This window comes from Crocuta crocuta, unplaced genomic scaffold (assembly GCF_008692635.1).
Source record: "Crocuta crocuta isolate KB4526 unplaced genomic scaffold, BGI_CrCroc_1.0 scaffold397, whole genome shotgun sequence".
NCBI classification, from domain to species: Eukaryota; Metazoa; Chordata; class Mammalia; order Carnivora; family Hyaenidae; genus Crocuta; species Crocuta crocuta.
Window position 1 is genome coordinate 1,596,245 of NW_027527387.1, and position 18,243 is coordinate 1,614,487.

Here is an 18,243-nt window from a genome sequence, read left to right on the forward strand (position 1 = left end):
TCTTAACCAACTGAGCCACCCAGATGCCCCAGGAATGATTTTTATTTTTTATTTTATTTTTAAAAAGTTTTTAATGTTTTTTATTTATTTCTGAGAGAGAGAGAAAGAGACAGCGTGAGCAGGGCACCGTCAGAGAGAGAGGGAGACACAGAATCCAAAGCAGGCTCCAGGCTCTGAGCTAGCTGTCAGCACAGAGCCCGACAAGGGGCTCGAACCCACGAACCGTAAGATCATGCCCTGAGCCTAAGTTGGACGCTTAACCGACTGAGGCACCCAGGCTCCCCAATATTTTTCTGATTTAAAAATCATTTCTGGGGGCTCCTGGGTGGCTTAGTCAGTTAAGCGTCTGACTTTAGCTCAGGTCATGATCTCATAGTTTATGAGTTTGAGTCCTGTATCAGGGCTCTGTGCTGACACAGAGCCTAGAGTCTGCTTTGGATTCTGTATCTCCCTCTCACTCTGACCCTCCCTTGCTCATACTCTCTCTCTCTCTCTCTCTCAGAAATATAGAACATTAAAATTTTTTTTTAATTAGAAAAATATTTTAACCTTTTTGATAGAGTTACATTTTAAAAACTCAGCACTTTGGGTCGCCTGGGTGGCTTAGTCGGTTAAGCGTCCTACTTTCACTTAGGTCATGATCTCGCGGTTCGTGGGTTCGAGCCCCGCGTCGGGCTCTGTGCTGACTGCGAGCTCAGAGCCTGGAGCCTATTTCAGAGTCTGTGTCTCCCTCTCTCTCTGACCCTCCCCTGCTCACGCTGTCTCTCTCTCTCTCTCTCTCCTAGAAATAAATAAAAAATATTAAAAAAAAATAAAATAAAAACTCCGCACTTAAAAAATATTTTTAGGGCAAAAGCACAGAAGACTACATAAAAATTAAATAGAAGCGTCATTATTGATATACTAAGGTGATGCTTATTGCCACCATCAGTTTGCATTTTATTCAAAAGAACACCTGTATGGACCTTATACTGTTAATTACTGCAATTTGCCACTGTATATGCTGAAGATAATCTAACCTAAATTCTGTGATCTCTGGAACACAAAATGGAAATACCGTGTTCTCTTCGGGGAGTTCGTCCGAGATCTTTAAAATCTAATCTTAGGGAATTTGTTTCACACTGAATTACATAGGCATACACGTGCTTCATAATTTACACTGTGAAGCAACATAGCCTAAAAACACAAAATTCTCACTGTCATCTTAATATAAATGTATTCCTACTTTCATTCATTCAATCAATATTTTTTGAATGCCTACAGTGTTTAATCAGCAATTGTTGTCAATGACTGGCATTTCTTCTCCTCTGAATTCTAGGTGTTGCTCTTTAGATTGAACTGTAGGACTAGTAAATTGTAAAGTGCTCGGGGAAACAGAATTTATTCAGGTTTCATCACTAGAGGGAAACCCGGAAAGGCACTGGGATTAGAACTTGGAATTTCTGAGGCCTCTTTGGCAACTCTGTCATTTTGTTTCTAAGAACACTAATTTTAGCTTGAAGGGCTTTCCTTTAGAGGTTCTCAACCCACTATGTCCGCACCTGAGCTAATCAAGGCCTTTCCCTTCTAAATGGTTTTCCACTCACTATCTCTTCCTCCTCTGGGACTGGCCTAGTTAGCTTCTGGGTTAAGTAGGCAGAGGCTCTCTGCCTCAAGGCTCTTTCCTTTAGATCTCCTGTAGCATTGCCTCCCCTCGGTGCCAAGCAGGGTCATAATCTTTGCCTCAGGGTTCCTGGCTACTGATCCTCATCCTTGCTGAGGGGAGGGTGAACAGAGAGCCAGAGTTTTGCATTTTTCTCATCTGTGTGTCAATTGCAGGAAGCTAGAATATGAACTCTAAAAGAAACTTTTCCTCTGCTTTTCTTGGTCTGGTGTTTCCAAAAACTGGTGCACTTACTTTTTGGAGTGGCCGACCTCATCCTTTTGCTATGCCTTTGTAGCCACACAAGCTTTCCTTCCCACAAGAAAGCAGCCCAAGCCAAGTCACTCCCCTGACTCACCTGTAAAATATGGCTACAGATGACGTCCTTACTCATTAGGACTAAAGAGAGATTTCCACTTATGAAATAAATAGAATTCATTGGGCTTCTGGGTGGCTCGGTTGGTTAAGCGTTCGACTTCGGCTCAGGTCATGATCTCACGGTTTGTGGGTTCAAGCCCCATGTTGGGCTCTGTGCTGACAGCTAGCTCAGAGCCTGGAGCCTGTTTCAGATTCCATGTCTCCGTCTCTCTCTGCCCCTCCCCTGCTCACGCTATCTCTCTCTCTCTCTCTCTCTCTCTCTCAGAAATAAATAAAACATTAGAAAAATATATTTTAAAAATATTTTAAAATAAATAAATAGATTCACCTTTAAGTGAAAAACTTAGTATAAATAAATCCCTGTATCTTGGCAACACATTCTGAAATACTTTTGTAACTAGGATTGCAAGTAAAGATACAAATAGTTTCAAATTAAACTGGGCATCCTCTATTTTATCTGACAAAACCTTCTAAATCCATCAGAACATGGTACATATTATTTAATGCCTATTAGCAGATGCTATTGTTTTGTGTCTGGTTGTGACAAAAGATGAACATCAAAATATTTTCATCTTTAATACTGGTTTTTTGTTTGTAACCACCATCAAAAATCAAGTGTCTAATAACTTCGAAGACACTGTCTTTTTGGATAGTGAATTGCTTTTAGCATATAAGCTTGTATGTCTAGTTCTTCTCATGAAAAGTAAGGAAAAAGAAAACATGAATAGGATCTTGGAATTCTTTACTGTTGTTCTAGTTGACATAACTAGCAAAGTTATAATGACTCAGAATGTGTTTTGTTCTCCTCATTCCCAGTTTTTGACTTTTTTTTTTAATCAAATAAAAGTCTCTTTAATGATATACTCTTCCTTGCCACTCCTTGTGGAAAAGGCATTTGCTTCAAAGTCAGCCAGATAGTTGTTCAGATCTCTTATGCTACTTCAAGGATATGTGAAACAGCTTGAACATATAACCTACCTACTCTGAGCTTCAGTTTACACTTCTGTAATAAAGGAGGGTGTCTCCAGGATGAAATGAGATAGCATGTGTGAGGATTTAGAATGATAGCCAGCATATAATGAGCACTTACCAAGCATTAATTCTCCTTTTTCTTTTCCTTTTTGTCTTTGCTGAACCCCCACAGCCACTTTCTGTGCCTTTTAATGGCATGCAGCACATTTCTGCATTGCAGGGTGGTTATATTGAATATGTTTTTCATCTTTCCTACCATATTAAAAGATCCATGAGGGCAAGTGACCCCATAGTGGTGGTGATATGGGCCTGGGAGAAGACAGAGATATAGCTCACCAGTATATTTGTAAAGTTATAAACCCTTTCAGACTCAGAAGAGGTTAAAAAGCAACTTTGCAAAATATGATAGGACATGAAACTGTTAAGATATTTTTTCTAGTTGGTCTCAATTGCATGGGACCTAACCTATGTGTTTACACATAGGAGAGGAATTATATAATTTCAGGTCTTCACTTGAATAATACTACTTTATACTTCAGCTTTTAAACTACTTCCAAATACATTTTCTTCTCTGATTTTACAAGTTAGGTAAATATTATTAACTGCTCTTAATAGACAAGAAAATTAATGCTTACTGTGATTAAGTGCCCAAGTTCATCAGCTAATAAAAGGTGAAAGAATGTCTTCAGGAATCTAGTCAATACCATTACATCATATTTTCTCTCCTAGTTACAAAGAGAAGCTTTTGAATAGTCAGATGTATCAATAGTAGTAGCGTCACAGACATACTTTATTTTACTGTCTTTTAAAAACTAAAGACAGCCTGTCCTCAGAATGCCCAATAACATAGCATATATTGTAAGTGACTCTTTTGCTTATACCTGATATAATTGGAGGTGCCAGGCCCCTTGGCCAGGTTAAAAGTATAAAAAGACTGTTAGTAGTGATGATCCCAAATTAGAGCAGTGGTAAAGTAAGTAGTTCTTTATTTAGTTATGGAGGCAACATTTCAGAAGACCTCTGTATATCTGGATGCCATCAGTGTCTGAGAAAGTACATTTCATACTCTAACATTTTAAATGCCAGTTTTTACTCTACTAGCTGTATTTCTCAGAACAATGAGAGAAAAGGTTTCTCAGTTTTGTTTCCTCAGCAATTCCAGTCTTTCTCTCATTCTCAGTCGATTGCTATTGTCCGAATTAATTGAGACTATTCACTGTGAACTCCTTCCCCTTCCTACCTCTGCCTGGCAGTCTCCTGTCCTCCCTTCTCAAATTCCCTACAAGGATGATGTGTTTCTTCTCCCCACACAGCTGTCACCTGCTCCTGCTCCTTGATATAGGCTCCTTGACATCCCCTCCAGTGACTTCCTTCTTTCTCTTTACTACAGTGTCTGTTTCTTCCCCTTAACTTATTAGCAAACTTGTCTTTAAAACAAACAACAATGAACACACACAACCTCTCAAACTTTAGTTCTTTTTTATTTTGGTCTTTGCAGAACTTATGAAAAGAATTGTTTGCACTTGTAACCATGGTTTTCCCCAATAATTCCCTGCAGTCTAGTTTTTACTTCAGTACTTGATGGGAACTGCTCTCTGATAGGTCCCATGCAAATCATCAAATCAACAAGAACTTTCATTAATCCTTAGCCTCTTTGAGTTTTTGGTATTTGAGAACCCGTTCATCTTCTCCTTACAATTCCTACCCCCCCCCCCCCTTTTCTATTTTTCCCAGCTTTGTTGAGATATAATTAATACCACAATTCTTTTAATTAAGTATATAACAGTTTTAATGAGATATAATCTACATACCATAAAATTTATCCTTTTAAATGATATATTTCAGTAGATTTTAGTATATTGACAAGTTTGGGCAACCATCACCACTATCTAATTCCAGAATATTTTCACCCCACTCCTAAAAAGAAATCCCATAGTCATTAGCAGTCATTGTGTATTTTCCCCTCCCTTTGAGCCCTTGGCAATCACAGATTACCACTGTCTCTATGGTTTTGCCTATTCTGAGCATTTCATATAAATGAATCATACAATATGTGGTCTTTGTGGCTGTGTCCTTTCACTTAGTCTATTTTCAAGGTTCACGCATATTGCAGACTGTATCAATACTTCATTCCCTATTATGGCTGAGTAATATTCCAGTATATGGATAGACCACATTTTGTTTATCCATTCATCAGTTAATGGATATGTGGGTTGTTTCCACCTTCTGGTTATTAGCAATAAAGCTGCTGTGAAAATTCATGTTCAACTGTTTGTGTGGACATATGTCTTCTTTCTCTTGGTTATATACCTAGGGGTGGAATTAGTGAGTCATATGGTTATTCTGTGTTCAACATTTCCCAGAAGTCTTCTTGACTTCTGTTTCTGTGCACTCCTCAACACTCACTGTCTTCCTTTTTCACTATCTCATCTATAAACAAAATTTAAGTATTCCCTATGTTTGGGTCTGTCCCCCCTCTTTACAAAAAGCCTGTGTTTTGTAATCTGATTTCCCTCTTTTCAGCAGTGGAATAGCTATTCTCCCAGTTAACATGGCCTTAAAATTTTGAAGTCCTTATTTACTCCTTTCCAGAAGATTTACTCCATGCCCAATTACCAAGTCCTGCAATTCTACTTTGACAGTACTTCTTGTGATTCTCACTTTAAATTAAATTAGTTCTTATTATTTTGTATTTGAACAGTCACACATACATTTTATCTGGGCTTTCTCCCTCATATTTTTATCTTTCTTCCATCACTTGTCATCTGTCCTTCACAACATGACCTCAATATTGTTCTGGGTCAGGTTTAGCCCATCATTTGCAGTTCAGCAACATTTGCCATTACTTGCTAAATAATATCAAAATTCTTTTAGCGATTGATTGTTTAGTTTCATTCATTAATTAGCTCCAACCAACCTTCCCATGATGTTGCACTAGCTCCTAAGCTAAGTATGTGGCTTATCCAAGATTAATTATTTTCTTTATACTGTGTGTGTGATCGCACATATTCTTTGCCTCTACTTGGTGTTACCATGTTCTGTCATCTTTGCAAGATGAACTATTTGTCATATAAGTTCACCCCAATTTCGTATTCCCATAAAAATGTATCTGGGCTCCCCAACTGAAAATAACTTATTCAAATTATGAACCCCTGCAATATTTTAAAAACATTTTTATGAACTTTTGACTTGAAACCAAATGTTTCTTGTTGAACACAAAGCTCTTTGAAGGTAAAAACAATGTCACCCACCCCCTACCTCCAGAAATGTGCAATGCTTAGTGCTTTGCTTGGTATATGGAGCATACTTGCAAAAAAAATTTTAACGACAAGTAATTTTTGATGGATTTTATTCTTACAAATACTTTCCCAAATTCTACCTCACTTGTGTTTTATTATTGAATTGCATATGAAGTCCAGAATACAGGATTCAAATAAGAGTTTACTTTAAGACATTATACTGTAATTTAGTAGTATGCACTTTCAGTTAATATCTAGTATGCCAGTTGAAATTATAAAAATGTAGCTGTAATAAATCTTGAGTCCATGGCCAAACTAAAGATGGTATAGACCTCATACTGAGGGAAAAAAAAAAAAAACAGGGGCACCTAGGTGCCTCAGTTAGTTAAGCCCGACTTTGGCTCAGGTCATGATCTCACAGTTTGTGAGTTCAAGCCCCATGTCAGGCTCTGTGCTGACAGCTCAGAGCCTGGAGCCTGCTTCAGATTCTGTGTCTCCCTCTCTCTCTGCCTTTCCCCCACTTGCACTCTGTCTCTCTAAAAAATAATAAACATTAAAAAAATTGAAACTACTGTAGGTACATGAGAAGTAAAAAGTAAATCCAAAGAATATTTGGAAAAATAATAAAATATTTCATGGTAGAAAGAGAAATAACAGAGAGAATGTTGCATAAAACATTGTAGTTCCTGAAATATGTACCATAATAAAAAGATATTGCAAAAATCTTAATTTTAACAATTTTAATAAATTAGTTCCAATTTATCTTTACCTTTCATACTTGGAAATTTTGCAGTTGAATGGAATTCCTTAATATGTGAACATGAATTGTATTTAGCACTGCTATAAATTATATTTATTAATGTTCTTTATGGGTTCCATTAGCAATTCATTATCATTAGCAACAATAATAATTATAATAAATAATTATAAGTAATAATAATAAATAAGAAAGCTGAATACAAGGCTACTTAGTATCATTTACTGTAGCTTCTGGAATGCCAGCTGTAAGGAAGAGCATGTATTCATCCCATTGAACTGAGTATATGATGTTAGACCTGAAAAAGCAAAACCTATCTTATCCATAAGTTGACATTAATTCACAGGCTTATTTTTTGGAAGGATTTCTGAGCTCATCTGGGAGTTTGGAGCCATATTGGAAGGTACTGAATACTGGGTTTGGATTTGAACCTTGAGGACTTTATTAGAAGTCATCTGAGGATGACTTGAGAATCCAGCCCATCACACATTCCATACCTCAATTGTCTTTCCTTTGGATCTACATCATGCATGCTGAGCCAAAACAGCCTAACATTTGATTGGTAAACAGGATGCTTTATAATTAATTATTCACTTTTATTATACTACCCTGAAATAAATGATCTTAGCTTTTCACTTTGACCTCCATAGCAGTCCATACTATGAACACATGTATACACACATTTTTTTAACTTTATGTGAAATATACTGTAAAATAAAAAAATAATTATTTTTAAAAAATATTTTGTGGTAATTAGCTCTTTTCCCCAACAAACTTAGTCTACTTATGTATCAGCCATGATAAAATGAGAGGTCAATAGCTACAGATACATAATTTCACTCTGATAGATTGCTGTTTGAAAATAGGATATGACAATTAGATGATTAATTTTCTTCTATTAAATCGCATTATGAGACTTCAGATTACATTTATCAGTATATTCTCTTTAGTGAGAACATAATGCAAAGAAAGGCCAAACAGAATAGGAATTCACATCCTTTGTGGAAGCTCCGAATATGCTTTTTATCAACCACACTTGTGAAAATAATTAGACAATGAAATTCTGTTTGAAAACTTATTTTACGTTCAGTTTTCAAAGTAAGATGTTAAAGATGTCATATGTTAAAGGTTAAAACGTGTGAGTATGAGCAAAATTTTGAATGTCCTGCTGGCTTTTTCTTTTTTTTTTTTTTTTTTTTGGTTCTGGTTATCTGCAAAGTATACACCCCTTGTCAGTATAACTAGGGAGTGCCTGTGTAAACATTCTTGTTTTGCCTGTTCCACATAATCGTTTCTTGTATCATATTTCTTCTGACCTCGCTATCTGAAACCAATTACAGGAGATCCATTTGGGCTGCATCTATTTTCATAAGAAGGCTAGGCAGCAGTGTTTTTCTCAGAGATGAATATCAACATCAAATATGCTTCTGAGTGCTTTGTTATTTATGTTTCAGAGAGATTTTGTAGCCTTCAGCTCTCAAGAATGTGTCTTGCTGTGCTGTTTATACATTGAAGATATTAATGGGTGTAGATGCCATTTTTCATTTTAATGTCTCAAATGCAACAGGCTGATAGGTTAAGCATTCCTATTTTTATGGGGAGAGATATGAGTGATGTCTGTTTTCTCCCAAAATATACATATATTTACTTTGAAAAAAAAGAAGTTATTTATTAACCTTAGAATGCTCAACATTTTTGGTTTCACTGGGTGTTTCTTAGCTATTCTCAAACAATTTTACTCCTCGTGAAAGTTTTCAGTGTCTTTCAAGATATTGATCTGACAGGTTATAAAGGTTTTTTCTACCCTTAATTCTCATAATGACCTACTCATTACAGTCACTCTCCATATATGAGATTCATAGGTAGCATAGTTAATACTGTTGTGGAGGGGTGATAACTTGAACTTTGTTTTCCTTACAGATTTTTAGTTTATTTGAAATTAAACAGTAACTTTTAGGAATGATGTTTTCAGTAAGTATTTTTTTCAAGTTTTTATTTAAATCCCATTTAGTAAACATATAATTTAATACATGTTGTGGAGCAAGATGCACTGAATTCTGAAAAACTGGTGCATTCCCACACCTCTGCAGCCTAACAAAAAATATGTCTTTAATATGTTGTAAAGATTTTTATTCATTTTTCAAAATATTCTAATTTAATCTGATTCCAATTTTTAAAATGCCCTATCTTAATTTTCTTTCACTTTACTAAAATTAGATAACTTCATTAAGTAAAGTGCACTCTTAATTCAAAACAAATGTGTTTTTGGAAACTAGATATGGTTTGGCTGCCTTAGAAACCTCTTTCTTACTGTTCACTAGAATCACACTCAGTCTTTATTAAAGGAGATTTTGTAAACAAAATTGCCTTTTGCTCTAAATTTTTGGTTGTGTTTTGTTTTTTGCAGAGCAGAAGGTGATCATATAAATACCTAAACAGCTCATAGAACTTAATGAATGGCCCTGGAATTTATCTTTTCTATTTACCAGTTAAAGTGGACAAGTCATTTTCAAATTAATATTTTATGTAATTTGACACCTAACACCTTATATTGATGAAAGTATTTTCTCTCCTGATCTTTCATACTTTGAGTAACTACAAAATAAATTACTAAGATGAACTAGATGTCTCTGAGCAATTGTTTATTGAAATTCAGTCCTAAAATGATATCCAGAATACTGAGAATAAAAATGTCATGCGATGCCTGCAGTTAGAATGCAAACTGCCAAAGATTCCCGCTTAGGATAAATTTTAAATCATTCCTGATATCTTAGAGTTATTTTTTGTTCTCCTGCCTTTTATGTTTGCTACAGCAATCTCTACTGCTACTGAAAGAATGTTGAAATAGGCAAGTTTTTTTTTTTATTTAATTTTTTTTTTTTAATTTTAGAAAGAGGGGGAGACTGTCTCTTTCTCATAAGAATTTGTACTGAAAGATGGTCCTGGACTATTTAAAAACACTTTTTTTAAAACATTTATTCATTTTTGAGAAAAAGAGAGACAGAACACAAGTAAAGGAGGGGCAGAGAGAGAGGGGGACACAGTATTGGAAGCAGGCTCCATCTAGGCTTTGAGCTGTCAGCACAGAGCCTGACACGGGGCTCAAACCCTTGAATCGTGAGATCATGACCTAAGACAAAGTCAGATGCTTAACTGACTGAGCCATCCAGTCACCCCAGATCCTGGACTATTTTAAACAGGACTATTTTAAACATAACTCTAAATGTGTATGGAAACCAAGGTACTTTAAAAGTTTAGCCGGCTATCTGTGGTATTCCATTATTACTATTACTGTAATAACAGTGTATATGTATGCTTTTGTCCAGTGAAATTTTCATAAACTGCAATTCCAATAAATCTAATTTCCTAGTGTCTTTCTGTAGCCACTGGGTGTTGCATATTCCATTGGGTTTCTTGTGTGGATTGAGCTGAATGAATATCATGAAGGGTGATGACATGAATAGAGCCCTCAGCTTGGGAGACAACAGCCTGAACTTTTGACCAAACGGTGCTACTGCTTTGTGACTTTAATCAAATTACTGTCATGTTAGTGCTTCACTCACGTGTCTGCAAAATATGAAATCTAAACTAAACAACGGATAAGGCTTATGTCCAGCTCTAGAATTGTTCAGTCTATTTGTAATAACTGGTCAAATGATCAGAGGGTTACAGGAGTTTAGATTTCCATCAGGTGTTGGTAGAGGATTTCCAAGTCAAGGATGGCTGGAACACTTAGCCATAAAAGCAATCTATATTCCATAGTAGTTGTTCCATTCAAACATTTACAAATTCAAGTGGAAAAAGACTATATTGTTTTTCTTTTAGGTTTAGATAAACAAATTTACTCTCTTTACAGGTAAAAATAACTTATTATGGTGCCATACGTGCTCTTTTACTCCAGCTTTATTCATTGCCATCTAAGGGTTTCTTTGATGGAGCAGAGACGATATGGCATCGGGAATGCACTCTGGCCTGGAAGCAGGAGACCTTGAACAAAACACTTGATTACTCTAGGCTTTGTTTTCTCATTTGTTAAACTGAGGACATCAAAGTAGATGATTTCTATGATTGCTTTTAGTCCCAGCCATTCATGATTCCAAGATTCACAACTATGTTCATTAGAATCCTTTAAGAATAATAAATAACCACAGAATTGAATATAAATTCAGTAAGGCTGTGTGCATACAAAAGGGGAAAACACAATTATATGAGAAAGATTAGGCAAAATTTGTGTGGACCGTGGCAACAAAGGCAAAAATAGTTGATGGGTTTTTGTTTGTTTGTTTGTTTGTTTGTTTTTCTTGAGAGTGTCACGTAGACACAGCCTAAGTCATATGGTGGTAATTTCCACTTGCACAATATCATTTGGAGTTACGTTATAAATTGTGATTTAAAAAGGGAAGCTGTATCATTTAGAATATTAAATGATATGTTTTAAACTAAGTTTGGTGATAAAGTATTTGGGTATTTTTTTTATTTGTCAAACTGCACTTTCCATAAAATTGCCTGAGTTCATTGGAATGTGTCATCCTTAGAAATATCGAGGTATGGGGCACCTGGGTGGCTCAGTCAGTTAAGCGTCCAACTTCAGCTCAGGTCATGATCTTAACGGTTCATGGGTTCAAGCCCCACATCAGGCTCTGTGCTGACAGCTAGCTCAGAGCCTGGAGGCTGTTTCAAATCCTGTGTCTCCCTCTCTCTCTGACCCTCTCCTTCTCATGCTCGCTCTCTCTCTCTCTCAGAAATAAATAAAACATTAAAAATTTTTTTAAAAAAACACTGAGGTAGTAATTACTTGAAAAATTGAAAAAACAAAAGATTGCTATGTGTGAGTGTGTCTCCAAATGTAAAAAGTGTGCTTTAGAAACTATGCCAGATCCCGCTCCAGGAAGACAAATCAGCGTTGTTAGGGGAGGGTGCTATAGTGCCTTCAGTTTGTTTACTTTGGTTTCTATGTCTGCCTGCCTTCTCAGAAAACTTGCTTGGAGCCAGACTGTAGCAGCCCTCTCTCTGTCTTTTCATAATTGATCAGGGGATGACTGCCTTCCCCGAGGGTTAAGACGTGGCAACTTTTTCTGTTTGCTCAGCATCTCAATGCAGTAGTTCAAACATTGTTCACACCAGCTGGCAGTGTAATGCCATATGCACATCTTGTCAAAGCAACTGTTGTCATGGATACTAGAAACTCTCTTAAAAACCAGATCATTGATTCCAATCAAAATTGTACTTTTTATCAGCTTAGAATCTCAATTATGATAGTAGAATATTGATCTAAGATATTCTCCCATCATGAAAAATTTACCTTGTATTCTAAAACACTGAAGAACAGAGTAGGGCAATGATTTATTTCAGTTTTATGTGCTGAAAAATTTCATCATTAGTGTTCATTAAACTCAGTCATTGAGAGAACAAATGAGTTTGCAAAGTAGAGGCTCTTCGAAAGTTTTTTTTCCCTTTAATTTATACTACTACCCTAAAAGCATCTCAATATGTATTTTTATGGCATTCGTTTTTATGTAAGTTTTTATAGTACACTCACCGAACTGTCACTCCTCCTGTAAATGAAATGCTTAATTTCTTATGTTAAGTCTTATTTTCCTGAATGGGGGGAAAAACATAAAAATAAATGAAAACATCTTCTATTTTGATTGGTATTCTGTCACACATAGAAACAAATCTGATTGGTTGAGTGGTAATTTCTTTGTTCTCTGATTTTGCTAAGAATGCAAATGAAAACCACTCAATTTTATTTGGCATTAAAACTGCACTTTATTTTGTCAAAGGAGAGGTTTCCCCTTGAATTGTAAGTACAAAAAAAGTGTTTTTAATCTTTGGTGAAAATCCTTATTAATTCACTTTCAAGATAATCTGATGTTGATTTGTCAAATTTAATTACAGCTTCCGGTAACACTTGAAGTCTACTGCTTTTGCTTCAAAATTGTAATATGAAAATGCAAATTGAATGATAATTTAAAAGGGAGTGGGCATTTTAGTTGAACACTCAAAGACAAGTTCCTTGTGGAAATGAGGTTATTGATGCAGTTTATGATTTTTTCCTCTTTAAGCTCTTTAAACAAATTAACTTGATTTCCTGCAGGATTACATGTATTTCCATGACTTTAAGTAAAGTTGTATATGTGTGATACGTGGAATTTTTTTTCACATTAGAAGATATTTAATAATTCTCTCTAGAAGGGAGGATGGGGAAGGGGCTGTCATACATTGAAGCCTTTTACTGTTAACCAAGGAATAATCAATTATTGATAATCAATTACCATTCAACAAAGTATTTAGATATTGCTCCCTTTTTACTTTTAGGCTCTCCAGGCAGCAAGACAACTTCTCTTACAGCAGCAAACAAGTGGATTGAAATCTCCTAAGAGCAGTGATAAACAGAGACCACTGCAGGTTAGTAAAGCATTCTTGTCCTTGAGGTCTTATTTTAAAAGATGTTCATAATGATAACAGATGTGCAGACCCAGTTGTATACATTCATAGAATTATTACACTTGCATGTATTGCTAATTTTAATTCAAAAAGAGAGTCCACTATTTTTTTTTGGAAAGAAAAATAATTTCTATTTTCATAGATTTCGAAAGCATACAAGGTCACTTATTACAAAAATTATATAGAAACCACATTTGGTATACGTAGACATGAGAAGTTTTGTATCAAACTCCCTTGTGGGATTTTAACAGAATTTTATTCACACGTTAAAATAAAATGTGAAATTTCTTCCTTCAAAGCAAAGCCATAGTAAGATGGTGTGGAAGGAGACAAAGCAGTCAGTCTTAGACAACCTCCACAGTTGTATCCAAGTGACAAATGCAGAAAACCTTCAAGGTTGCCAAAAACTGTTTGAGTTTGCCAAGGAGTTATTGCTGTTGCTACAGTTATAAAAACACATTCTGGAGTTTGTTGTCCTTATTCACTATGTTTGTCCTGTGCAACTGATAGTATACGTATGTCCTTTAAAGTAACTTTTTGTTACATAATATAACCACTGTTTTATATAGTCTTACGCAGGGGTATGTAGGTCGTTATTTGGGAGAAGCAGCATTTTTAGGGTGTATTTTTTTAATGTTTGGAAGGTAGAATCTAGAGTTACATAAAACATCTTTCAAAGTGTTTATCAGCTCTGTTGAAAAATAAGAAATGTTTTTTCCTGAATCCCGTGTTTTATATAAGCCTAATAAGGTAAGCTTAGTTTGAAAAAAAGTAAGCATCCTTCTTGTTGCTTTATTTTAACAAAACAATCTTGGATTTTTTTTTTAATGGCTTAGCTGTCTATTTTCATTTTCAGGTGTACTCCCAGATGTTAGTAGTTAAGTCTTTTATGATGGCCTTCTGCATGACAGAGAATTACAGGCTTACGTTACTTATCTACACAATCCAGAAACTACCTATTCCCTAAAAACTGGATTAAATTTTTGGGCCCTAAACAAACTTGAGACCAGAATATACATTCTTGGGAACAAACCCATTTGTGGGAGGTGGGTGGGAAGAAGGAGGACTTGTGGAGAGCCGATGTGTTCCAACCATCTTCAGTTCAAATGTCTGCCATGATTGCAAAAGTTGTATTGAATCAGCCAGAGCTCAAGATTCATTTTAACTTAAATTTTTTTTCACATTCTTTTGTTTAAACTGATCAATAAATTTATGGTGACACACTTCTCTCACCATCATCTCTCCCTAAATAACGACAGTGATTGGAGTATTTCCATCAAATTGTCTTATTCCATGGGAGCCTCTCCATACATTTACATGACAGAGAAAAATTTACATAGAAGTCACAGAAGATAGCAAATGAAATGTTTACTTCACTGTAGCTTCGGAATGGGAATTTTGCTCTGTTGTTGGCATAGCAAGGGTGTTTTAGTTGTTTGCAGCATAAGCCAAAGGTGGGAGTTTATTGTTTCAACTTTGGGAAAAGCACTATATATTGTCCTAATTCTATTTTAACATGCCCCTTGACAAAATAGACAAAATAGTTGTTCCTTCCTCCCCAAAGCTAACTCCAGTAGAAGCCTCTTTATTGCAGGTTACCAGGGTATCTCTGGAAAGAATGGTTGGGCTTCAGTTTGTCTTTCTTTTTTTGTTGTATTGGAAGGCAAGATTTGATACTTGTTTAACTTAAATATACATAATTTTTCTTGGAAAACACACACATATAATGTAGGAACATTAATGACTCTAAAATAAGAAATTGTTGGTCATGTACCAAATGTTGTATATGTAAAATTTCAGGCAGAAGTCCTCAATTTTGTTATTTTATTGTGGAAGGATGATTGAAAGCAATTTAAATATCTTTTAACAATTTCAGGTGCTAAACATTACCACAAAGACTTTTCTTGTGTCACTTATATTTAGTGTTTTATGATACATATTAATATATCTCCTTGTATAAATTATAAAACCATAGCATTTTATTTTGTGTTTATTTTGTGTTTTAATCATAGGGTCTAATGCCAAAATGTCATAGGAATGAAAAGTGGTTTTTGTGAATGAGAATTTAGAAGTAATGAAGGCTTACCTCTTCACCAAATTATACACTGCGATTAATATAATGTGAGCCTAAAGTTTTAGTATCTCATAGTATTTGAGAGGTTTAGCAACTGTAAACATACTGGGGTTGTGTTACAAACCTAATAACGTCTTCTTAGTTTGCATATGTCGTCAAATGAGGATCTTAGGTGATGCTTATCCTTGCATCTGCAAATGCTATTTAACATGAGTTTCACTATTAGCTACTTCTGTTAGAGGCTTGAATAGTTTTGTTAAAAATTTTAACCATTTAATATGAAATTAACACTTTGAAACTTTGATGACTTTTTTTTCAGTCTAGTTCTTTTTCTACTTAACTGTTTAACCAGTCTTTCAAAATAGAGTTGGTGTAGATTATCTCTTAAAAATTAATAACTAATTGAACATGTTTCAAAATCTGCACTTATAAAGGCTAGGTACTTGGTGCTGATAATAGATCATAGTGGTTTGTGCTTTGTCAGACATAATACATTTTTAGAGAACCAAAAGAGAGTATGTGTTTTTCATTTTAAAATATAGTTTTGATGGAGAACTATTTTATAAAGTTTGAAAAAAATAGAGATAAAAAATCTGTTTTGATGGCTCAAGTCACAAGAACAATATTAGGTCTTGTTATACTCAACTGATTTCTTTTAAAGGTTGAAAAGTAGTAGCCAGATTTGAAGTGTGACATGGTAGAGAGTCTATTTCCAGCAGATTATATTTATCTACTATTACTTTTTCATTTACATTTGTTCAGGGTTTTGTGCTACAGATGGCATAGATATTAGCCTATCTAATACAAAATGGAAAGAAAAAAATCACATCTGACAAGCTCAAGTACCGATTGTAGTAATAATTTCACTTTCATGTATAAATATCTGAATATATGTATTTGAAACATGTTTACATTTTCTATTCATTACGTAAAACACCAGTCGAATAGGTCCAATAGTAGGTACATTGATTAATGACATATTGATGAATAACATATAACGATTGTGATGCAAATAGAAGCTGATAGTAACCTAATCATTACCAGATGTTTCTTCTTTACATGCTTACTGTATACCCCAGAACACACACTGTAACAGCTAAAGACAGTCTCTCATCTTGAATTCTAATATGTATTTGTATCTCCTCCTAGAACTTCCTGGACTTGGTTTACCCATAGTGGTTCATAAAAAGAAAAGTTAGCCAAAGAGAATAAGTAATGCTTTTAATCTCATGAAACTAATTTCCAGATTAAGAAAGAGTATTTTTTTTACTCTTTTTAAACACACACACACACACACACACAGACACACACACACACACACACACACCTGCATATGCACACATGCACACTTCCATAATCTGTAAATTTTAAATTTTTTTGTAAAATACATTATCATTTTTCTAGCCTATGACAAATCTACTTAATTTAGTTTAGGTATGAAAATTGGTCGCATTATTGTTCTTGTTACATTTACAGCCATGAGACAGACTTGTGGTTCTTCAACAGCTGTGCAGAGCAGAGACGTAAATTTAAGGTAAATGACATTGCTTTGCTATCTTAGATGAATATTAGTATATAGTATTGTAATCACTTCCTTCATGTAGGTTAATATCTAATATAAGGTTCTCTTTTCCCATAGGTAACTAAAATACTTTTTAATAATTGTGTTAAATAGTTCAAGAACAGAAGAATAAAAAGCAAAAGTGAATTACACTTAGGGGTCTTATTCTGACTCTGCCACAAGCTAGTTATATAAGTTAAGGAAGCCACTCATCATTTTTAAAATAGAGACATTGGGCTTATCTGATGGCCAAAATATAATCTGTGCTGTAAGACTTATTTTTTAATCAAGTTGTAGGCATCTTAATTTTTCAGGAATAGCTGTATCTTCTTGGGTATTAGCTTATGAGTTAAGATTTCATTTGTTTGTTTGTTTTCAGTTACAAAGCACTTGTTTTTTAACATGCCATAGCCAAAACTAATGTTTTGGAATCAATGTACTAAATCCTGTATGCATGGAAACAATTGTGGAAATACCATTTTGTACAGTATCTCAGGAAGCTTTGTTCTGTTTAATGCCTTGCAGTAGTTTTATAAATTGGTTTAAGGAGAAATAAAAGCTACACAAAGAATGATTTTATCAATGTATTTTCCTTAGTAATCTACATTAAAATACGTTGTGATATAATACAATTTAGCAAATTTCTACCTTTTTCTACTTCTTCAACTTGAAATGTTGAAATTAACATAAGCAGACAAAACAAGAAATTCTACAGTAAACTACTCACCATTTCTAAATTTCATATTCTTGGAAAATATCAAGAATAAAGTATAAATAATGAATATATATTCTAGGAGAAAATCATAACTGTAGAATATGGAATTAGACATTGATAAATATGTTTTAGGAAATTATAAATGTTCATGCATGCATTGGTAAAGAATAATGTTGACTATTTCCTTTTCAACATAATTTCTGATTTCTAGTATGTAAGAATTAGAAGGAAACTGAAACATTTTGTCTTAAATACTGAAAGTAACAAATCAAGAAATTTGCAATATGGATTTGAGTAGAGCAATGTACTATGATGCAGAAAACATAATAAGATATTTTTAAGTGTTTCTGTTATTTTTCCTGTGTATCAAAAAGATAAGCAGTAACTCTAATACATTGTTTTTATATAATAAATCATAAATTTTAAAAAGTTTAACTTAAAAATTATTCACAAGGAAA

At 34.5% G+C, this 18,243-nt stretch overlaps 1 protein-coding gene across 8 annotated transcripts in view; it reads left to right on the forward strand.

Annotated features, from left to right (window-relative positions):
- Positions 1-18,243, forward strand: part of FOXP2 (forkhead box P2) — a 588,171-nt gene that overhangs the window by 409,907 nt on the left and 160,021 nt on the right. For all 8 annotated transcript variants that reach the window (XM_077752288.1, XM_077752279.1, XM_077752343.1 and 5 more), the window contains one exon: positions 13,307-13,396. In XM_077752288.1, coding sequence (XP_077608414.1) covers positions 13,307-13,396 — 90 coding nt within the window. The remainder of the gene's footprint in view (positions 1-13,306; positions 13,397-18,243) is intronic.